The sequence below is a fragment of the Coturnix japonica genome, chromosome 2, assembly GCF_001577835.2.
Source record: "Coturnix japonica isolate 7356 chromosome 2, Coturnix japonica 2.1, whole genome shotgun sequence".
Lineage (NCBI taxonomy): Eukaryota > Metazoa > Chordata > Aves > Galliformes > Phasianidae > Coturnix > Coturnix japonica.
Window position 1 is genome coordinate 52,499,056 of NC_029517.1, and position 24,728 is coordinate 52,523,783.

The 24,728-nt window shown below is 38.9% G+C and overlaps 1 protein-coding gene across 7 annotated transcripts in view; it reads right to left on the minus strand.

Annotated features, from left to right (window-relative positions):
• Window positions 1-5,505: 5,505 nt before the first annotated feature.
• Window positions 5,506-24,728, minus strand: part of CTNND2 (catenin delta 2) — a 585,077-nt gene continuing 565,854 nt past the window's right edge. For 5 of the 7 annotated variants that reach the window (XM_015854425.2, XM_015854430.2, XM_015854427.2 and 2 more), the window contains 5 exons: window positions 20,122-20,248; window positions 16,443-16,574; window positions 12,415-12,492; window positions 9,486-9,559; window positions 5,506-7,400 (listed from right to left, as the gene is read on the minus strand). In XM_015854425.2, coding sequence (XP_015709911.1) covers window positions 7,140-7,400; window positions 9,486-9,559; window positions 12,415-12,492; window positions 16,443-16,574; window positions 20,122-20,248 — 672 coding nt within the window. In that variant the 3' untranslated portion in view covers window positions 5,506-7,139. The remainder of the gene's footprint in view (window positions 7,401-9,485; window positions 9,560-12,414; window positions 12,493-16,442; window positions 16,575-20,121; window positions 20,249-24,728) is intronic. The other 2 variants (XM_015854428.2, XM_015854426.2) reach the window with 1 other exon arrangement.

A 24,728-nucleotide genomic window follows, 5' to 3' on the forward strand; every position in this document is an offset into this window, starting at 1 on the left:
CATCTCTGCTTGCTAAGAGCTGATAAAAATACTGCTTGCTGTGCTGTGGTACTCAGGTGGTTCTTTGGTGGATGGCCTTGCGGTGGGCAGTGAGCACTAGCAGCAATGCAAAGAGTGAACACCTGGGAGTGAAGAATCCCAGTCTTTTTGAGACAATTTATGGTTTTTGGATGGGCTATTGGAAACACAGTAAAACACTGTGCAGTTTATTTCCCAGTTTTTATAACCCTTAGTTCAGCAGGTGAAGTTCAGCTGTGGTTGAAGCTGTTCTGGTTTATAAAACTGCTTTTATTTTTAAAGTCAAAGTTTATACAGCAGATTAAACTCTGGTGTAGCAGTTCTGAGACAAGTGATAGCGATCATTATGTCACTTTAGGAAGAAGCTCAAAAATCTTCCTTTTATTCCATACTGTTTTAACTTTAAATTTGTGTTAACTACATATGCACACCATTAACTACATCTGGGATATCTATCTACCCCACTAGATATGACATTTCATAGTCTACCATATTTCATTATTCATAATTAAATCACGGTCTTAAATCAGATCTTTATCTTAACCTACATATATAAATCATATTTTAGGGAGGCGTCACAATTTGTCTCTGTCTTTTTCAATTGTATATATATAAACATAACATGCCCTTTTACTCAAGGTTTTCTCTTCATGCTCAGGCACATCAGACAGAAATGAAAGCAACAGGAAACATCTTTCAAATATCGTATATAATTCAAATTTTCTCTTTCCATCACCCCAATAAAAAGTCAGGGAGCTTAAAGAAAAAGGTTTCTTTCATTCTTTTTTATTTTATTTTATTTTTTTCCTCTGAGGGAAAAAAGAATATAAAATCTTTGATGTCAAGGAGAGGTTAAAGAATCACAGAATCGTAGAACTGTTTGAGTTGGAAGGGACACTTAAAGGCCATCTAGTCCAACTCCCTGCAATGAATGGAGGCACCTATAGCTCCATCAGGTTGCTCAGAGCCCCATCCAGCCTGACCTTTAGTGTCTCCAAGGACAGAGCACACATCACCTCTCTGGGCAGCCTGTTCCTGTGCCTCACCACACTCACTGTAAAAAACTTCTTCCTTATATCCATTCTAAATCCACCCTCTTTTAGTTTGAAGCCATTTCTCTTCTTCCTGTCACCACAGACCCTGCTATAGAGTATGTCCCCTTCTTTCCTGTAGTTCCCCTTTAGATACTGAAAGGTTTCTATCAAGGCACCTCGCAGCCTTCTCTTCTCCAGGCTGAACAGCCCCATCTCTCTCAGCCTTTCCTCATAAGAGGGTGTTCCATCCCTTGGATCATTTTTGTGGCCTTCCTTTTGACACTCTGTCTGTGTCTCTTCTGTACTGAGGAATCCCCATTTGGATGCAGGCCTCACCAGCACAGAGTAATCATCAATTGCGCCTGCGTGCAGCAGCCCGAGTTCTGTCACACATTTATTCTTCAGCCTTGGAGTGTTTAGTTACTAACATTTTCTGCCCATATATAACACTCATGTACAGTGACTAAATTCTTGGAAAATCTACCTTCATAACCACTGGGCTATGTGTAAATGAAAAGCCTTATGTGTATGAATACTTCAACTGACTTTGTGAAAACCAGTGCATCAGCATGTGGCTGCTATTTTGCTTTCTTAGACTTAGCAGCAGGTTTCTGTTATTTCCTACCTGAAAAAGAAAGGTATTTCAATGTCTGAAACTGCCCATCAGGCTGCTCAAATTAACTGCACCTATCAGTCATTGTGAGTAATTTTTATCCATGCCAATCTCTCTTGACACATCCCAGAAAATAACTTTTTTCTTTTTTTAGCTCCTCATGCACTGCAGCCTTTATTGTGGTGGTTGGGATGGCCTCGGTGCTTTCATCCTTTGAGGGCTGCACCCACAGTCTTTGACTGTTTTCACTTTGGGCCTGACACATGGCTGAAAGTTGCTGAAAGTCTTACAGGGACTTCTGTGGGCTTTAAACTGAGCTCTGAGCTAAAGGCTTCGTCTTTACAAGAGGTTAGCAGGTGCTGTCTTCTGGGAAACCAATGCGTACAGAGGAAGGAAGCTGCTATTAAAATTGAATTCAAAGTACAAAACTAAGCTTGAAAGTGAATCAGTTTTAAGAGTAACGCGTAGTCTCAGTGTCTTGCAAGAGGGTCTTGCCTGGCCAGCACCATCCTCACGCACGGGACACGTAGAGGGTCGTGTGCAGGTCTGAATGTTGTGGTCCTGTCAAGATAGTGCAAAACCCAGGGGAGAACTGGGGAGAAGAAATAGCTTGAAGTGTTTGTGCTGGATGGACTCTTTGGCCTGGGCCTCAGGAGACTTAATCCTGGAGGTGTTCGTGACACAGGTGTGTCAACAGATGGGACAGCCACTGCTCTTCTCCTGGTTTTTTCCCAACAGTGCCTCCTGTAAGTCAGTGGCAGCTGCAGACTTCAATCCATTTAGACTCGTGCAAGTAGGAAACTCGTATATTCCACTTAAAGTCGCTTTAGGCCACTGCTTAAGAACTGTAGAGTCCTCTGGAAAAAGAAGCAGTGCACATAGGACAGCCTTTTAGAATCTGTTAATCCCACCTGCCTCAGGAAAACACAGGGCTTTGAGTTGCAAGTGGGAACAGCTTCTCCACCAGTTTGGCATCAGGCACAACTATACAAGCTATTGCCCAGTAAAGGGCTTTTTAAAGCCGTGGTCTTGATGGGGTTGTGCCTGTGTGCACACCATCCCTGTACCTGTTGGGGAGATGGCGTTGCCATTGAATATGGTAACAAAGGATGGTGGTGGTGGGGCTTGCAGTTTCCTCTGTTTAAGGTCTCTAGTTTCTTTTTTGACACGTCATCTTTGACCAAGAGTAATTCCCCTCCTATCCTAGCAGCTTGTGGTACTGTCCTTGTGCCCAGCATGCTCTTCTCTTGGTTTCTTGCTTAGAACTCTTTAGCTAGAAGTGCCTAGAGGTAACCTCTCATTACATTTCTCTTTTCTAGAAGAAAACCTTGTGTCCAGCACATTGCTGCTATTGACTGCTCAGGTTATTAGCTACATCGGTTGAGTTCAGTGCATGACACACTCTACGGCCCCATTCAATTGTCATTATGGGTGTGCACGTCTACATGTACAAACTGTGTTTCTGTATGCTTATTCCCCTTGTTTTTTCCTCCCCCAGTGCCATTACCACCACCATCTCCTCTCCCCAGTCCTTATGCTACCAGCAGTAACACCCAGCTGAGAACTCTTTCTGTCATCAGGAGAGGGTGAATAACATGGGCAGAGGAGCTGAAAAAGCCTCTCTTGCAGCTCTTGGCCTATGCAGTGTCAAGTTGGCCATCCTAATTTTGGTTTTAAGCCTCCCTTGTGAGACACTTTTGCAGTCTGAGGCAGGCTAGCCCCAGGAAACACTCATCTCTGAGCTGCTGCATGTATGGCATGCCAGGATCCCTGGCAGTGCATAAATGACTTAATGTACTTTTCTGAGTTTCTTGACCATAGGCTATGTAGCACTGGGGCCAACCTGTATTTTTTACAATGCTCCCATCCAGTGTCCTTAAGTGCCATGGCTCAAGCCGCAGCTGGGGGTGAATAGGGTGTTGACACTGTTCTCAAAAATGCCTTACCCCTTTGCTTGCTTGCTTGCTTGACCCAGATTTGGGGGAAGCAGAGGCGAATGATGTTGGCAGATGATTAATATTCAATAAATTTTTAAAGTAAGTGACTTGCAAAGGAATTGTTGGGACGTATGAAGCTGGGAATCAACGTATGGAGGCAACTTTAGATTGTAAACATATTGCACTATGACCAGCAATTCTCCACAATACAGTAGGATTTATTAATAGAAAATATGTCAATATGAGTTTGTCTTTGTACATGTTAGCAACATGTACAGTGAAACACATTTTTTTTTTCTCACTCTATATCGTTATAGTTCTTTTTGTGTTATTTGACATAACCACTTATATTTTGGGCTTAAATATGTTATTTGTCAAAATGTACTTTCAGTGTTAATATACCTTTAAAATCATAGTTTATCATTTAAATATTGAATTCATATTATTTTTTTTCAAATCAATATTGCTCATGTTAGTGCAAATTTGTTAATCTTGAGATAGGTTAACCATTCCTTCCAGACCAAAAACAGCATTTAATAAAACAGTGAGATTTATATAGGTCTACACAGCTGATCAAGATTCTAATACGAAGCTTGTTAAAAAAAAATAGTCTGACATTTGACAGTACATCAATTGCATTTTATACATTTTTTGGAACAGTTTGGTTTCTTCTCTATTTCTGTGTTTTATCTGGTACAAGAATGAAGGGAACAGCAATAGGTAATGATACTTTCCTCAGTACTAAAGAGAATGCATCATGATATATCCTGCTCAGTATGGCAGCAGTGTTGGATTTCCAAGCCTGGAAGAGAAGCCGGGTAATTCCACACCTTCTCAAAATGCAGTACAGCAAGACTGAACAACAGTAGTCGGAGCACTTGCCACTACAGAAGAACGGAAACAAAGCAACACAAACTATAGACAAAAGGTATTTTATGCCACTTCATCGGTCCAAAATGTTTCACTGGAGCAATGGTCAACATTTGACTGCAGTTAATTTTTTGAGAGGAGCTGTAAGGGGGCATTGTGGGCATTTAAGTAGTTTGAAGAATGGAAATAAATCCAACTTGCAATAACTTTCTGTCTAAAGAACTTCAGCTATAAACCACGGGTCCCTCCGGCCTGTTTGCAGTCCTGCGGCTGGAGGCCTGCATGGATCTGGTGGTTATCAGACAGGCAAGAACGACTTCAAGTTGAGAGTGACATTCTTTATTAAAAAAAAGCTTTTATACGGAAAATGTGCTTTGTTCAAAAGAGCACTGCAAATGTCACTTATCTTATTAAAATCAATGTAATAAATAAAATATAAACAACCTGTGTCCAAAACTATGAAGAATATTTTCATCTACCTCACTATACATCTGGCCCACTGTGCCCCTCCCACCCACCCTTTTTTAAATGTTTTAAAAATTTTTTTTGCATGCGATTTTTTTTTTTCCCCGTTTACTACAAAGAGCAGATAAGGTTACATATCGTACACCGGGAAAAGCTGCCAAAAAGATTCAACTCTAGTCCTAGATTATCGGAAAACCAATTCTACGTCACAACATCCGCCCTCGCCAATGACTCTGGTCTGCATCCTATGGAGCAGGCAATGGTTTGTGAAAGACTTTTTCCCCCTGCACACAGCAAAGTGTGCCAGGTGATGGTGAGACTATTAAATACACTGACTAACCACAGAAATGTTTGTAACCGAAAACAAATTCCTTAACTGTAATTTAAGCAATTTACAACTACTCTTTTTGTGTTGGGTCTCATTCCGTGGAAACTGTATGTCAAGCTCTTGACTGAATGAAAGAAATGCTAGATTCTTGTTTTTATTCTGGACTCCCAGCCTAGTTTCCTTTCCTTTCCTATTTTGTTTTTGCTTTTATTTTTTGAAACAAAATTCTCTGTTCCTTTCTTTTTTTTTTTTAATTTTTTAATGGTTTTGTTTTAAATGCACAGAAATGGTCAGTATCTTTCATATTTGAGGAATGTGTTTTGGGTGGTGGGTTTTCTTTTTGGTATGGGTTAAAGTAAATGATTGTCCTAATGGTTCAGGAGTTGGACCCTTCTGTAGCCTGAAGAGCTTGGAGACTCCAGGCCTTAGCCTGCTGGGTCTTGGTTTTCCATTCCCCCCAAGGAGATGGCAAGATCAAACTCTCTCTTCCTTGAGCACTTGCTGGTTGGTGGCTGGAAAGTAATGACGTTTCTTTCCTCGAGAGAAGATCAAGAGATGCTATTTTAAAGGAAATGGCACCTGAGGGTGAAGGATTCAATGAAAAATATCCTACAACCCATTCCTTTGTGAGTATGTGGCCTAATAATTTTGAACTGCTATCTATGGTTAATAAAGTGAGCAAGAGAAAGCACATACTGGAGTTTCCACTGTTTAAAAGAACTGAAAATCAAACAAAAGCTGAAGCTGGAACAAGGAAAACAGTGGATGAAAATAGGTCTTATACCACACAAACACACACACTCAAACACATACACACACATACAGTACTATGCATACGTGGACACACATGAGTAAGAATGTATATTTGTATGGTAGATTCTTGGAAATAGACATTCTTAGCAAATATGGATGACAGATCAATTGTAATTTATTTTCTTTTAACACTGTATCATCATAAAGAAAACTGGTATAAATGAAAAAAATCTATTTCAAATATCTACATCTAAAATTTTAGGCAGTGAAAAAGCACTTTGTTGACAAGGAGTGTGGAATGATGAATGTTAATTGTCAGAAACTGCTGAATGCCTTTTTTTTTTTAGTTGCCACAAACAAATTCACATATCAGAACAAACAATACTGCTAAATATTCCTTTTTGTTTGTTTTTTTTTCTTTTTTTTTCTTTTTTTTGTTTTCCTTTTTTTTTTTTTTTTTTGTTAAAACGCACTGGGGAAAAGAAAAACAAAAAACTGGAAATTCATACATCTTTCAAAAATTGAAATTGAAGCAATATTTAGAACCATAGATGAAGAAACACTGCGGCATTGGTGTAATATACACAATGCACTTGGTTTTTTCCTTTTTTATCTGTAATGTACATCAAATACTTTACAACAATGCATTAACAAAAGGCAAGAAACATCTTGCTGTACAGAGGAAACCCCAAATGCAACTTGAAGCCTAGAGTCACAATGAATGAGGATATTAAACAAAGTGTGAGAAGCTGTTCCCCATAGAGTATGTACGCTGCTCAGTTACTTGTGCTTAACTCTTGACCCACATCCACTGCCATATTCTCCCTCCTTCTTTCAGCCACGTTCAATACACAGCAACAGACTTAGGACTCTACTGGCCAACACTAAAGTTGTCCTACGCTGTAAAATATATATATAGCATATATATTTCTTTCTAATTACTCCCAGGTTTAGCTTTCATTTCTTTTAGCCTTCTAAAAAAATCTCTTAATTTTTTTCCACACTGGTTATCTGGGCCTTCCTATGGAACAGGCTTTAACAAACTAAATTTGCAGGAAAAAAATGTCTTGTGGTATGCATGCACATGCACAGTTCCTGGAGCTTTTGTATCTGCCCAAGTCTCAAACCCAGGAGTCGGGAGAGGCTGGATAGTGGCTTGTTTCATAGTTAAGTTCACTATAGGGACGAGCAGCTGAATAGAAGTCGACATAGTTGCCAGTTGACTTTAGTCCCAGGTGCATGTTGTATTCACTTGTGGGTGGACGATGATGCACTTGGTCCTCAAAGAAGGACTCATCATAGTTTCTGGTTGAATTCTGAAACGGCTGATATGGTTCGTAATCTTTTCTGCTGGGCTCCTGTGGAACTGGCTGTGTTGAAACCTGAAAGACAGCAATATCCGCGCCTCTTAGATACACTTTTCTGTGGGCAGGAGGGAAGACAGAGTGAATCTTATTCTATGTTTACCATGCTGGAAATGGAAACTTGGTCATTACCTTAACCAATGCCCGAAGTAGCACTTAGTAGTGAATTAATTCCACAGTTCTGCCTTGTCATTATATTCTTAACACTTTCATTTATTATTTCATTTTACTGCTGCTAACAGATGCTGGTTTATTTGAAAAGTAATTAAAATCTGGTTCTGAGCAGTGCCGCTCACAGTAACTTTTAGTAAATATCAGCTGTGTACAGCTTTCTGACTACTTTGCAGCTATACAGTGCAAATACTGGTGGTAAAAATTCAGTGTGGAAGAATCGGAATGGACAGTGTACACACTCTAAAGACACTTAACATTTCACAGCTTCCTTTGCCACAGACGAGACTGGGTGACACTGTTAAGAACCAAGTATAGTCTTCAGGGCACTGTCATAAGAGCATTTCAAACTAAGTGCCCTGAAATGTATTCTTCTGCTACTGTTAAGTTGAACCAATTTCTTACCGCTGCCTTGATGCTTCATGCTGACACTTTTGAGTTGTTACATTCCAGTAAGTTGCCTTGAGCTTGAAATATTTACCATATACAGAAAAAAGTCTCAGGTGGACCCCTAACCTAAGGAAGTTTGCCATTACATTTTTTTTTTCAGACAGGTTTGATATTTGGGACTTGAAATCTGAAAAATAGAATCATTTGCCAAGTATCTTGGTGGAACACTGTCTTTCACTCTGCCATATCCACGAAGATTAGGCAGGCTTTGTGATGCAAAATGACATGGTCTTTCAGTCCTCAAATGCTGTCTTTTTCAGTGAGCCAATGTGAGTATCAGAAGACTTTTTGTAAAACCTGCAGACTCTGCATGACTTTGCAACTTTCCTTCAAGAATAAAGGCACAACTGCATTGCTTTGTCCCAAACGGATGGGTATTCTTTCAAAATGTCTGTATGGGACTCTAAGAATAACTTGTAGAAGGCAGTCAGCATTCACTGCCTTTAACAGCCCAACCAGTGATGTTACAGCACTCGTCACAACATCAAAATGGCAAAAGGGAGCACAACAACTTTATTTCCTATTTCTAGCACCGTTTTTGTCTAGTGCCACATGTTCAGACACAGGTGTCTCAATTTGGACACACGAGACATATTACATACTAAGCAACCTATTCATAAGCCTGAAAGACATACCGGTCATATTTTTGAGTAGAAAAAAGACCAAATTAGTATTTTGGGGTCCCTTATAAATAGAAACATTACTTATGATAATCTTTAAGGTCTTTTGCAACCAGAGCAATTCTATGTTTCTACGTAAAGTGCTTTCCTTAAGTGTTTTTGGACTCCTATCTCTGTTTAAAGAATGATGCACATAACAGAGGGAAGCTGTGAAAATATTAAGGAACTGTGATAGTTAAGTATAAGATACAGTTGTGCAAAACAATGATGCTACACACACATACAGAGAATGCATATCTGCCTGTAAGAGATACAAGGGTACCCCGATGCCACACTTGTTCAGTGCATAAGTTGCTGACAAAATGCCTTAGCCTGTAAGCCACACAGTGCCAGAAGTAGCTTTCAGTTTTATGGTGGATACACTTAAGCCATCGGATGTGAATGCACTTCACCAAGTTTACTGGCACAGGACATCACCAGGTATCTGACCAAGCAGAAGTGTCCATTGTGTCAGCTTGGCCTTTGCAGTGTGCATCCCATATCCAGAACTTTAAAGTCATGCAGGTCTCAGGCCGCACTTGATTTCATTATGAGTGAAGGGCCTACATCCTTTAAATGATTCTTGTGCATCTGTTGTCATAACCTGTTGGACATTTTTGAAACTTGGGCTGAAATTATGCATTAGCATGAAGAATATAACTTGCCTTAAACCAGTGGAACTGCCAGCATCTGGTCAAGCATATGACTCATTTAGTCTAACTTATATTTTTTAATCTTTGTAATATTTTTCATAGTTTCAATTTAAAAGGTTACACTGGTGTCTTGCCAGCTAGAACAACAGTATATTAGACTCCTTACTTACCTGGTTGTGTTTGATATCTTCAGCAGGTGCACCGTAAGAATTTCTGTACAAAGTTGAGATTCCAGTGTTCTGAGCTGGGGAGATAGAAACAGAAGGAAAAAGTTTTACCAGATGTGCATCTTTGGCCTCAAAATAAATTCTTAAGGCTTCATTTAATACTCATATAGTGCTCATTTCCCTTATACAAAAAACTTCAAAAGCATCAGCAGTATTCTATTTTCTTCCTCTCCCACAAACAGTATTAATCTTTGCTTTGAGGTACATACACATACATGGTAAACACATTAATGGTAACAGGTATTATATCATTTTCATACCAATCACACATAAATCAACAAAATATTTTCATATACAGTCAGCATTCAGTAATATATTCCAGGTTATATGTGGGGTTTTGTATAACACATATATTAAACAGGTAACAGATGTAAATATTGGGATTAAGAAACATGTAACTCATTTCAGTTCAGTTGAATGTTACACCAAATCCTGGATTACTTATTCAACAGTGCTTCTGTTATATTGTGAAATTATTCATGGGAAAGTTTATTAAACACAACTGATGAGTAATGTAAAAAATAAGCAGTTTTACCAAACATGTCTGGCCAAGACAGTCTTGAGTCCATGAACTGCAGTAATTTTCTTTTCAAATACCTTACTGCCAAAATGCATGGACAAAACCGAGCTACAAGTTTGAAATTAGGAATGATTCTGAAGACTAGGATGACACTGTACTGTTTTGCAAAGATTACTGAGTACCTGCCTAAAGAAACACATTAATAACCAAGGATTTCTCTGCAAGGCTTTAACTTTCCATGATCACCTTGATCTGAGTATCTAGCTGAAGTTCAGCTTGCTGACAGAACGAGAAATGTAGGCACTTCTCATATCTGAAATAATCTGATGTAAGGATGTCATGTAGTTGTGGCGCACACTGTACTTGCTGGATATGTGTTATTAACTTTTCAGATACTAGAACCAATGACTTGATAACTTAAAACTTGTGTAGCAGTGAATCAGAGCATCAGTGGAACTGAAACAAGCTGCCCATTTAGCTTCTCTCATGTCTCTGTGCAACTGTATAAAACCTGACATGGTATAGTACCTTTACAACTCAAAACTTGGAGGGCAGTACTGAAGGGCAGAGATGAAAGCTGGCAGTGGGATCCATGCTGGTCACATCACCAAGAAGAATCACAGTTACTGAAGAAGTAACCATTTTTTTTTCCTTCCTTTGGCAACCTGCTAGCACGGACCCCAGAACAGCAAACTGCTTCTGCCATTCTTCCCCAGTCAGGAGAAAGGAAGGAATGGCATGGTCTTTAGTCAAAGCTGATTGTGAAGTGCCCATTCTGATCTCCACATCTGCTACAGGCACCATGCTGAGTTTTTGACAGAGGTTGGTGCACTATTCCATGTTGTTACTTTAATGATCACAGGTGGCGCTCTTAAAGATCTCCAGGATGATCCTGAAATGGGATGAAGACTGGACCTATACGGTGGGGTTTTTACCTGGAAAAAAATCAGCCCCGCTCCCCCCATTTTTTTCACTGTTAGCTAGTAGAGGTGAAGAAACTCTTAGTTCTTGATGTACTGGATGCAGTTACTAAGACAGCGCATAGTCTCATGTACGAAATGGAGCAAAGATCCAGGGGTCTCCAAGTAGTGCACTGGGGTCCTTTATTTGAAACTAAGAATATAAGCTCTGGTAAAGGATAGTGGTTGACTTTTTTTTGGTGGCAAATGTTCCCAGCTCTGCCTGTGTGCAGATGGAAATATGACTCCTTGGATAGTTCATAGATGTTAGTATAGCAGTATCAGTCCACAGAGGTTCTCCCTGTTCAAGTTGTTTTATCAAACTTGATTGATGTGTAAGGCTTGACTGTTGTTATTTCAGTATTTTTTATGAATTCCAGCTGCATCTTCTGCTTAGTGCTTCAAGCTCTCACCCCTGATGACAGACTTTGGTGTTGAAGGAGTCAAGGAGCATGCAAGAGCTTTATTGTGTAAGGTGCTTCTCATGCCACTGTGGCACTCAGTAGTGCCAGAAAATTTGGTGGTACCATCTTTTATTATGCTGGTTTTCTGACTTCTCCGCTTGCCCCACAGTGTGCTAGAAGAAGCTTGCTTGAACAATATGGAGGTGATGATGTGCTGGACTTTCATAAATGGGGAAGAACTTCTTGCAACCTCTTTTTTTTTCTTTTTTTCCTCAAACAAATATGAATCACAAGATAAGCAAGACTGAAGATCCATACATGCAAGTTTTCAGATAGGAATGACTGAAAGTACAATACTATTCATAGTCATTTGTTAAGAATAAAGAGCAGTATAAGATGCAAATCCGAGAGTTTTATGGAGAATCTGAAGAAGAACAGCAGACTGGACACATGCTAATTCACAGAGTGTTCCCATAGGCAATCAGAGAGACTTTTAGGAGGGCCAAGGCCTTTCCATCTTTTTATAGGCAAATAAAAGAGCACAAGGAACCTGTGTGCCCCTATTAGCCATAATTATTAATAAACAGAAACAGTTCAGAGTTGATGTGTAGCTCTCAACCACAGTACTGTGAAATTTATTGTATGTCATAGGCCAGACTGAAGACTTGCAGTCTCCCAGATCAGATTCCACGATGGAAGAAATGGATAATCTCCACGTAATGGAAATAGCTGCAAAGTCTGCATTGCTGATTTCACTGCAGTCAAATGAATACAAATTCATAAGTTCAAAATGCAAGCAAATTGTGGTATTCTAAATGTGATAAAAAGGAGTACAATGAGACATCAGATGCTTTGAAATGAATGCCAAGAGTTCACAAACAAGAAAGCTTGGCTTAGTCTAGCTGATAGGATGAGATAACGCTGTTTCAGGAGGAAATGTAAGCCAAGCAATGTAGCTGCCAGTAATGCATGCAGCCCCGCTCCAGTACCTGCTTCAGAACACGCAGGCGGCATTCCTGGGAACTCCATTCCCGCTGTGCCATGCTTCAGTGAGCAGCTGACTCTTGCTGTCCAAAAGCAGAGGGTGAATATAAAAGAAAGAAGGGAGAGGATGAGCCAGATGAAAGGAAAAATATTTGGGTGGCTAGTATCTGATGTTACATGTGTCATCACAGTAAAATGATTACAGTGAAAGAGAGTTAATGAAATAATTCCCTTTTTAAAACATGGCAAAGGAAGGAGGTACAAAGAGCAGGAGACAGAGGTTTTCCATCAAACACGTTTCCTTACAGAGAAGTGTGAATTGTCATGGCAGATAAAGTGATTTCAGAATTGATGAGTATATGTGTCTGTATTTTATGCAGTACCTAAACAACAGCACAATATAGTAATGAGAAGGTACTTTTTAGTGGGCAAAATAGCGACAGTTCTGAAGTGAATACAATGATATGCCTGCAGTAGTTTGAGGTTGTGTTGTGTAAAGAACATTAGAGAAAAATACCATACTTTATTATTTTCCCCAGTTTTAAAGGTGATATTGATTTCAAAAAAATACGAGTTTCCCTGAGCCACCTTCTCCAAAGCCTTACAGCAGCTCTGAGAATTATGTCACTCAGTGGTTTATGTGACAAAGTTATCATTGATTGAAGCCCTCCCCACTTATCCCAGTCCCTTGATTCCTGGCTTAACATTCAATTTCCAGTTCCTGAGCGTACCCATTCAGAACACATTTACAGGCACTTTGAAATAATAAGGTGCTAACCTTTTGCACTCACAAACAGACAGAAACAAGAAAGGAAAGATCAATTGGGCAGGCAGTCATCCACAGCTGGTATTGCTTAACCTGCTCTTCCTACTATGATCAACAGGACTCTTAAGATTTAATTCAAGACAGTGAAGGAAAATGCTTCTGTGCCTCACAAATATCATTTAGCAGAGATCACTGCCTGTCATTACCACTGCCACCTTCACTTACGGTGAAAGGGCATGTCAAAAGATTGCAGTTTTATTGTGGTTTCTTAAAATAATAATAAGTTCAAGTCACCAGAGTAACTCCAGCTTTTTCAACAGTTGAGGGTTGTGTTCAGAATGTGCAAGTCAGTTCAAATAAGTGCAGTACAGATTGTAAGATTACTGACAAGCAAAAGAATAAATTAACCAGAAGGTATTTCTGCTGGTGGAAGTGAAGATACAGGGTGCAGATTGTGATGCACATACTGGTTCAGTAAGGTTACTAACAAAGTCCCATAGTATACAGTAGGCTTATCTTCTCTGTTCTGAAGGAAAATACCAAGGCATAAATAACGTTACCACATTCATTTATAGCTCCTTTAAAAAAAGAAAAATGAAAAGAATAGTTTTTGTCTTAAAAATATACCTTAGGTGATAAAATTTTATCATTGGTTATTATTTTCTACAGAAAAGAGAAGATGGACTGTAAATATATACAGCATCATAAACTTGTGAAGTGAGGAGGGCAATGGAAACTTTGATATTGTTCCCCTATTTTTTAGCTGTCCTTGTGAAATCAATATAAGTTATCATTTTCAGCCAAATTGTTTACTTCATAGATTCTCCATTTTTTTTTTTCCCAGAGGTTTCCTGACAGCTCTCCACAATGGCAGGAAGCCAGCATTTCTACCTCAAAAATCCATCAAAAAACCTTCATTTCAGTCTTAGCCAAGAGGTCATAAAATTTCTGAACTATAAACTGAGAAGAGCTTTGAAGAAGAGCATGGAGACAGGTGTGGATAAATTGGGACTACTGCTGTGGCTCTCCACTCTCTGTAAATCTATAAGTCAAAGAAAGCAATGAAATATATCAGCTTGGCACAAAGTACAAGAGCAGTTCAGTATATGTATATGCCAGGTGGAACTTGAAAAAACATTTTTCTAAGTTCCATAGACTCTGTGGAGGTATTAACTGCTATGTATTATTTGACGCACAAAATTAACTACAGGAATTGGAATGAATTTGCTATGCAAACTTGCATACCACACAAGTAAGGCCAAAATGTCTCACAATTAAATTCATAAGTTTCATATTGTTTGTTAATGAAATCTTTATTATTTAATCAGCTACAGATATGTTACACAAATTTCACATCAAACGTTGACAGTACAACTCCTTCTGTCATTTTCTTCTGTTCTTAAAATGACACTTAATTTGAGCTCTCACCAAATGGGCAGATTTGGTGATCTGAAAGACAAAGAAAATGATTTGTTAATTCCATATTCACTCATACAGTGGCTATACAAGATTTTGAAACATTATACAGCTTATCAGTTTGACTACTTTTGATTTTTCTCACCAAGCTCAACAGTTAGAAAAATTAGCAATAGCTGAGCGTGATGCTGAGAGTCTCGAGTGGTCTTATTAACGGCCACCCCAACAGATCAGTAAGAACATCCAAAATATGCAAACAGATATGAAAACAGGATGCGAAAATCACAGTGGAGCAGAGCTTGCTGGGAAAGCACAAACCCCATATTCCTAAAACTGCAGAGAAATAGCAAGGGCACTACAGTAAACAGAAAATAAGATGGAGAAAAAGACATTTTTATGAAGTGGGGAGAGAGACATGAAGAAATAAGTAATGAACTACAATGAAGCACACAAACAGTGCAAGGAAGATTTTCCACATGGAAATTTGTTTTTGTGACTTTTCAAATATAATCTGCTTGTCTAAATTTGCAGACACAGGTAGGTTGAAATACTAACGTTTTTGCAGTTATTATTCAGATTCCTTCTTCATGGAAGTGCTAGAAAAAAATGAAGTCCTGTCCTTTATAATCACATAATTAATGGCCACCAAAGTGTTCTAGAGAGTTCTCTCATCTGACTATGAAACACCCGAAGTGTTATAGATACTATAAATACAGTACCTTGATTGAATTTTCTTTAGTTTCATTAGTATCCTGCTGAGGTGATTCAGGACATTCAGTTCTGCGGTTTCCACATGCTCTTCACTGTCATTCCTCTTCTTCAGACTTCCACTTTCTTCCTAATTCTGCATCACATTTTCACCCAAGTTCAAAAACTACGTTGTGATCACACAATGGTGTATAGCAGAATAGATGCTGTGTGAGTAGTGCCATGTCCTGAAAGTAGACACTAGCATGGATGGCTTGAAATCTAATCAGTGTGCTTCTGCTGTCCCTGTGAGCTTAACAACTCAAACCAACCCATTCTGGCATTCTCTGAGCAAGACCTTCGCAGAGGGAATGGAAAAAAGCGAGAGGCGTTAAAAAAGTGCAGAATGACTCCTCAATGTAAATTTTTTACAGGGTAGGATTTGGTGGAGAGGACACTATGATGCTCTCAGCACGGTATAAATATAATATGCAACAGAGGTTATATAAGCCTGTGAAATGGTGATAGTGATCGACACATATTTTGCAGAGAACTAAAGAAGAGGCGTAGTACTAGCCAAAGTAGTCAGTGTTTCTTAATTACTGAAATGCTAACAGGTTAATGAGCTCATTAAGGAAGAAGGACCTTCAATGAAACCTGCAAAAGATGACCATACATATGCCAAGAAAATTGTTGCATTTTAAATCAGCCTAATTGAGAAAGTAACAAGGATAGACTTTCCAAAGTGCCAGGGAATTTCCTAGGTATTACTGACATATAAAAACAACTAACTTGTCCCACAGAGTCCTTCCCTGCAAAAGAAAGGCATCAGTGACCACCAAACATATTCAACCATAGCCACGCTCACAGAAACAGCACCTGTTAATACAAGGTGAATTTACCCACATCCTTCTGAAAAGAGAACAAAATTAAAAAGAAATGTACAAATGCTTCTAGTGACTCTTGTGTTAAGAAGAATCATGGTCTTCGTAAATCATTTTCACAAAGCACTGAATTCACTAAGATCAAGCATTTTCCAGTTTTATTCCTCAAAGCTGGTAAACTTTGGCATAAACCAGAGCAAAACAACTCTTCAGCCAAGCCTATAAAATCAGCAATGTATCACAGCTGATTTTTACATGTGCTATGTAAGCATAATCTCACCTGTCATGGTGTCTTTCCTAGAAGTGTGTTCTCCCTTACTTCCATGGTAAGTGGCGTTTGTTCCAGTTGATTCATAGTCTGTTTTCCTTTCTTTTAGGCTGATCATTTCCCGAGGTGAGGCTGGGGCACTTGCTAGATCATAAAAATGCATTTATTTTTTCTCACCACATTATCACTGAGTGTATAGTTTAACTCTAGAGTAAACATTATAGTAAAGTATATATTTGCTAGTAGACCACTGTTTAGCTGTTTGAAGAAACACTATAACATTATGAAAGAAGTGCTGTTATTTCAAATTTAGGACAAATACATTAACAGGACCATCAATTCCTAACATCATTTTCTCTTTTCACTCACACTCAACATTTAAGATGATCATTATGAAAAACCACAACAACAGAAATAATAATAATAATGAACAAATTTCCCATAGTTTTTCATTTTCTTTAATGTGTCAAAACTTCCCAGTCTAGCTACTTCTCTTTTTTTTTTTCCTTATAATGGTCAATTCTTTTCTGTTTAAAAGGCCCTTAACTTTCAACTGAGTAGTAAAATTCTTATACAGTGAGATAAAGTGGTTTCCTCCCTTCTGTGCTGAAAATAAACAAGCCTTGAAATAACTCTGAAGGGGAAGAAAATAAAGCTGTTTTTTTCTTAGAATACATACAAGAAAGAGTACCTAACACCTAAAAGTAACTCAAAGAATTTCTCTGCCATTAACTGTCTAAGCACAAACAGTTGGCATTAAAACAAAATTTCTTTTCATCACATGCTGTGAAACTCTGCAAGTGTTTAGAGGCTGAGAAAGAAGGAGGCTGGGAGGCAATGTTATAGGAGTAGCTGGCTTGTAGGGCTGTTTCATGACTGACTGAGCTTCAGCAGCCAGTAAGAGTCTGAATGAAACTTGCTCTGGCTAGAAGTGGGGAAGTGAAAGATGACTAAGAGAACTGGGCTTGTATGTGATTCTACTGAAGAATGTGAAGGTGATGAATGGTGTTGATCACAAAGGCTCACAGCTCATGATGCTATGAAAGGAAAAAGAGAAAAGCAGGGAGAAAAATAGCAGATGTCAAATAAACTAATTTTGATGATCTTTTGACTAAGATCTTGGTAGACAGAATGCACATCCCCTGTTGGGGAGGGGAGGAGAGGGAAAGTAATATGAAGTTAGTAGCAGAACATCCCAGAGCCTAGTAAAAGCATAGTGGCAAAAAAATAACTGAACTTTTGGTGCTTGTTTCCACTTGCTTCCTGGCTGTCACCCAGACATTCAATATGATCAAATAATCTCCGGAGCAACAACAATGTCTTTTCTCTGAAATTACAGAGCAGACATGGGACAGATGGCTTTCTTATGAAGCCATCAGAACTGGGGATTGCTTTTAAGTCGCCTGTCAATAGTGATGTAATTCTAAAGGTGATAAAAGTATTAACTTCAAAGAAACATGACATGACATTATATTACCAAATCGGCTAATGGGAGCCTGACTTAAGCAGGGGACAAAACAAGATGCATACCTTGAAAAGGTAACTAACAACTGCATGCATTTTGTTTCCCATACTCTAGTAATACTTGTCACAATCTGGTGTTTTGAATAAAGCTGATTAATGAGGAAAAGAACATCTCTCTCTGTTCCCTGTGGAAACTGTACCTCTCCTTGCATGTTAAAACAATGGCTTTTTGGAAAGTGTTAAAATCTGGAACTGCCCTCCGCCAGAGTTCTTATTGGAAGCAGACATACATTCATTACTTTACATTAGACTAAGAAGTAATATCAAGTTTTTCTTTTATTATTTTTAAGGTACACACAAAAAGACATAACTCTTCAAGCTTGTTAAAAGCATTGCACGAACAAGTCCTAGGGATGAATGGGACATTATAAGTTCATCTACTTCAACTTTTTACCCCAAGGTAGAAGACACTATACCAAAATAATTCTTGACACATTTTTGTCTGACACTAAAGATCTCTGATGACAAAAAACAGGTAATTGCTCCAAGCAGTCTATTACCATGCTTTGTTTCTTTGCCATTAGGAAATGTTCCCTGATGTCTAGCCTGACTCCTTGCTGCTCATTATTTTCATTTGTCTTCTATGAAAGTAGAGAAAGTTCACAGCATTTGCAGCTGCCTCTTACATGTCTGAAGACTTGGTGCACATCTCTTCTCACTTGTCTCCGAGTTAAACAATTGAAGTCCACTCAGTATGTCTTCATACTCTGATCTCTCCATCTCCTGATTCACATTTGCAACTGACAAAAATCCCAAAGTTGTTCCTAAAGCATTTTCATCTAGACAGATTTCCCCTTATAATTTATTCGTAAAGGATAAGATCTTTTCAGACAATAGCTCCAATTTCTCAGGACAAGGATGAATTCTAACAGTGCTCCCCACATAAGGTGAGTCTCTTCTAGATTTATGCCATCTGCAAAGTTAACAGGTATCGTCTGTGTATTAGAAGATCACTATTAAAACCACTGAAATGTACTGGACCCGAGGCAGACGTCCAAGGAAAGTATTCTTCCATTTTGAGAAAAAATGAAAGTAACATCCACTATTTGAGAATGGTTTTCAGTCTGCTTTATACCTACCACATGCAACATCTTCTGGACTGTTTGCGAGCTTGCCCTGGCTTGCCTTATAAAAATAATGCGTGAAATAGGCTCACAGATCAGTGTTGATTTTGTTTGCTGTCTGTTTCTTTCCACAAAGCCCTACAACCATGTCATGGAAGAAATTTAGGTGGAATAGTAAGAACAGAAACTCTCACTGGAGTGTACTTATGGCCACATTTTTAAACTTCCTCAGTGGTTTCTTGGCAGGACTAAGGTACAGCTTATAGATAATTAACACAACTATTTTCTTAGAAATACAACTACTGTATGATGCTGATGGCAATAACCAGCCTGGAAAATCTTAAACTACTGGTATACCTATGTAATGGCAGGATTTGATTGAACAAGTAGTAAAATGCACACTGAAAGTTTGAGTGTTTTAACTGTTCTTCTTAAAATACCGTTACTGAGCCTATTTTACCTAGACAGGATACATTTTACCTTAGAATAACCTAATAAAAAAACACCTAGATTACTGAGTAGAAAAATAAATTAACACCTCAGTATGAGTTGCCATACTTACATTAACTCATTGTAGAAATCGTACAGAATTAATGACAGCTGTTCTAAATGTGCCATCAATATTACATGATGACCTGTAGCCAAACTTTCTTTAAACTTGCAACTTGTATATGCAAACATATGCACACTTATGTACATACACACACATACACATACAATCAGAATAAAAGCGGACAGAAATAATGTGGATCTTTCAACTTCTGCCACAACATGAGAGATTTCATGACTAGCAAGAAGTAGCAGAATTTCCTTGTGCTAACATTAGATGTAATTGTTCTTGAGATCTAGTCATCTAATCTAAATCAGAGAAACACTGTACAGCAATTCATAACAAAAAAGTTAAGCAGTCTCTCATGTAATACTTTATGAAGTGTTCTGCAAAGTAAAGTCATTCCTGTTTTCAACGGATAGTTCAGATATGAGCAGAGGCTGTATCTTGAGCCCTCCCATTATTGTTAATAACAGATTGGACATTGCTCAAAGGAAGAAAATGACAGTAATTGACTATTTCAGCATTTACTTTTGTAATTGCCTGCTCTTACCTGAGCGGTTGTTAGGAGACATGCGCACGGGAGAGATGGAGGGCGTGCGTGATGAAGAGTACGGTCTTTGCCGATCTCTTTCTATCGTTGAAGATGAGGCTACAAAGTGATACTGTGACCATCCATCCTGCAACATCAAACATTACCACAGCAATCAGGTGTTTTTCCTTGCTATTCTTTATCATTAAGTACAGAGAATTTTCCTACATATTCTACATTTTTTTACTACTTATACACAAATAGGTTACTCTCTTTTTTTCCAGTGGTTGGGTGACAAACACTCTCAGTGGTGCAGGATTCAATGTATTGACTGTACTGACACACAAAAAGAACAGTTTTAAAATGCAGTGATTTCTGTAAAGTACTGTGGTAATGGTGATGCATGTTTTTAAATAAAGAAACAAAGCAATAGAGATGTTAGAAACAGCTACTTCAGAAATAAGAAGAGTTAATTCCTTCACAGTTTATTACTGTATTATTGTAACAGACAATAATGCTCCTAAACAATTAGCTTTATAGCTTGAAAATATCATGATGGAATAAATGGACTTTTACTACTACTCTTAAACTACAATATTTCAGATGCCTTAAAATATTTTCAGGCAGTAATCACCTTTATCACTACTTAGTTTTAAACCTAAATCTATAACACAAGTCAATCCTGCCTGGTATTGGGCTGAAGGGCTTTTAGAAACACCCTACGCTTGTTGGATATCAAGTCAAGCAACTGGCATGGTGCTAAACACAGCTTTGCACTGAAATGCTGTATATAGGCAAACACTATATTACAACCCCACCCACCCCCACAATCAGCAGGAATTCTGCCCTTGCTTGAAGAGAACTAACTCTGCCTGAGCACAGAGAAGGACATTTCCCTGCGCTGCACCTGACCCCCAGCTCTGAGGCCCACTCCTCCCACCTCATCTTTGGCCCAAGGCCTCTCTTTGCCTGTGGACCTATTACAGGCACACAGCTCTCTGAGTTGCAGCAGGAAAAGGCTCAAATACACCTTTTCCACTTTCAAGAAACAGAACTTTGCAACAGTGTGCAACATGTCTCTTTTAATAGCAGCAGAAGGAAGGAAGGCATTCACATTTGTTGCAGAGGGAAATGCTCTGATAGGACAGAGAGACTTGACACATAGCTACAGGTTCTGAACATCTGTACTCCTCCACATTTCTATGTAGGTCACTCCAAAAGTAATGCCTCCTGTTTGTTTCCATGGAAACTACAGCATATACGAACAGCACAATAACACTGTTAAACAGAGCAAGTTCTCATCTACAAAACACTGTTTTTCAGCAGTCACTACCATTAGCTCTGCATTTATGTCAATGATGAACAAGAGCCTGCATGCCGCACTCGTAAAAATCTGCACCTATGGACATGACCCACTGTTTCAAAGCTGCTATGATGGTATCATAACATCCTTCATAATCTCAAACAGATGGAAGTCAGTAGGCACTAAATCTGAACTATACAGTAGGTATCATAGTATCATAGTTTCATAGTCTCGTGCGGGTTGGAAGGGACCTTAGAGATCATCGAGTCCAACCCCCCGGGATTCGAGCCTCCTGTGTAGCAGAGCGGCACTTCTACCACTTGCGCCACAGGGGGGGATTCAAACCCAGGGCCTTCGGTGTTGCAACGCAGCATTCCTACCACTGCGCCACCGGGGCACACAGGTGTGATAACACAGTCCAGCCAAGAGAAGCAATGTACTCTACTGCCTCCAAACTGATATGGGGCTTGGTGTTATGGTCTTGCAAGGGAATGGCTGTTTCCTTCTCTGGGCTGGCTCTGTAAGTTTCAGCCTTCAGTTTAGTTAGTGTTGCAGTGTAGCTTTAAGAGTTGATGGTTGTCTAGATTCCAGGAAATCCAGAAGGATCATTCCTTTCCTAGTGCAAAAGACAGCATGCATCACTTTACCCACTAAGGGCTATGTCTTGAACAGTTTCCTCCATGGGGAATTCACATCACCACTCCAGGTACAGCTGTTCTGACTCCAGTTCATAGTGGTGGCACCATGTCTCACCACCAGTAATGATGCAGTCCAGGAAACTGTCCCTTTCGGCCTCACACAGCTTCAATAGGTCAAACTTGAATAAGGTGTTCTTCCTGTGCTCGCATTCATGTGACCCATCTGGTACAAAATGTGTAATACACCAACACTGCCACCATCATTCACAATGTACTGAAGCTGATATTCAGCTCCATACCAGCTTTCCTGGCTTGTGCTGATGAGCTGATCAAGACCTTTTTCCATTTAGTGCTGTGATAGCTGTGCATGGCCATCCAGAACGTGGCTTGTTATTCATAATGCTGTCACTACTGATGAAACACAGCACCTTGCTGTGCTCATATCTGGTGGCTGGTCTCCATAAATGTTCAGGAAGCATCTATGATATCAGTTGGTGCCATTTTCACAATTCATTTCCACACCTCTGCTTCAGATGCACTTCCATGTCAGATGCTATTCTGCCAGAGTGCCCCTCTGCTACCATCTGTCATATGGCAGCAAAAATGGTATGGAATATTGTTGGGAAGCTTCAGTGTCTACTGCCATACCACCAATATCCACCTCTGATGTTGTAGGCCAAAATAATAAAATAGGAGGCATAACTTTTAGAGCAGACCTTGTATAAACATGCATGTTTCTTAGTCATAAGTTGAAAAGAAAAGGAAGAGGGAAATGTAAGCCATGGCTTTTGTAGTGTGGTTATTATTTTCCTTAAAATAGGTAGTAAGAGTTTGTCCACTGCAGTCAGTCATTTTAATGACATCTCCCTGAACTGCATCATATATTTCACAGCATTCACATAATAAAATGAGGAAGGAAAAGTTAATTAATAAAAAAAATTATATATAATATATATATATATATATATATATATATATACATATACACACACACACACACACACACACATATATATATATATTTAGAAAAACAGTCTTTAATACTATTCTCTTAAGACTCAAATTTCCATATCTAATCTTTCAATTCCAAGAGGCCACATCTGCACAGGCCAGGTTCTCCAACCAAGAAGGAGAATCAACGAGAATACTAATAAAAACATCTGTAAAATTCTACATTCTTATTACTGAACAGCATTGGAAATTATTAGAATATTTTCAATATTTACATGTAGATTTTTTAAAATCAACTGTTAAAAACTATAATGAATAGCTTGAGTCCAATAATCTTATCCAAGCACTAAAACTGTAAGAAAAATACTTGTGTCATTTTCACATCTTCCGTTAACAATAACTTACATGATATATTTTTACTATAAGGATGAAGAAGCAAACTTGAGAAGCCCACACGCTTATCCTGCTGAGGAAAAATGTTTCCCTTTTTCATTCTCTGAGGTCTTAAGTTCTTGTAAGAAAGGTGACCTCAATAATTTGCTGTGTTATAGTTTTCTGACTATTATTTCTTTTAAGCAGACTCCTCTGCTGAAGCAGGAGATAGCAAGAGAATTGACCCTAGATCTGATAAAAGAAGAAGGAACAGGCTATCTCTGTCCACCTGCAAAATAAAGAGCCATCAGCCATGCTTACACAGTGCAACTCAGAAGTACTTTGAGCTCCATGGATTTGGAAGCACATATAGCAGTGCACAGTGTCCTTTTGCATTCTTGCTTCCTGCAAATAAGTCCGTGACCAGTGAGGCACAGCACGCCCACAGCATCCTTTCATTGGGATGATCAAGAGACTGAGCCTGTGGAGTGTGATGGAGGCTATGCAGTAGCCTGAGCTGCTTCAGTGGGTTTCTACCACTGTCTGCAAAGGGAACTATTAAGAAGTTCATAAAACACTCTTAACAGGAGGGCCAGTCCCTTTAAAAAGGTTGTGCACAAAGCCCCTGTTTCAGTGTTCCATCCTTTAAAGATAATTCTTATTTCAAATTATCCATTTGAATATGAATCATTATCCATTACTGAATACACTGCTGAATGAATACAAGCTTAGAATTTTTATACCATGTCCACATAAGAAACAAGAGCAATATGAGTTGCTACAAACCAGTAAGAAAGTGACTGTAGGAAGAACCAGCATAAGCTGATACAAATTCACAGTGCAAACTTAATATGTATTAAGCAGCTTAGTTACCTTTTATTTTTTTTATATGAAAAAAAGTGACCCAGGCTACTGTTTCCTCCTGTTCTCCACTCGATCCTCTCTCACTTTAATATCTAGAGCTACTTTCTGGTGGGAAGTGCATGAAATTCACATGGACTTACAGAAGAACTGTGTGTGGCTCCTGGCTTGTCTGGAAGAATATGTCTATACTCTGTCACTATTTCTTCCTTATCAACAGCATTGCTTAGTAGCTCACCAACAAGAGAGCAATAGCATTTTTCTCTGTAGCACGTCTGCCTCTCTTCTCCCTAAAAATCTTAGGTTTTTTTTCACTGCTGAGAGTACTGGCTGTTGTAAGGTCTTCAAAACAAATATGCTGCACGCTTTAAAGTCTGCAAGCCTGATTAGCTCAATAATCTGAGTTAGGTCAACAGTAAACTCTAACATAAATACCATTGTGACTTGGCAGTGCTTATGACTAAACAAGACACAGTGCAGTATGAAAAACTTCAGGGTGTTTT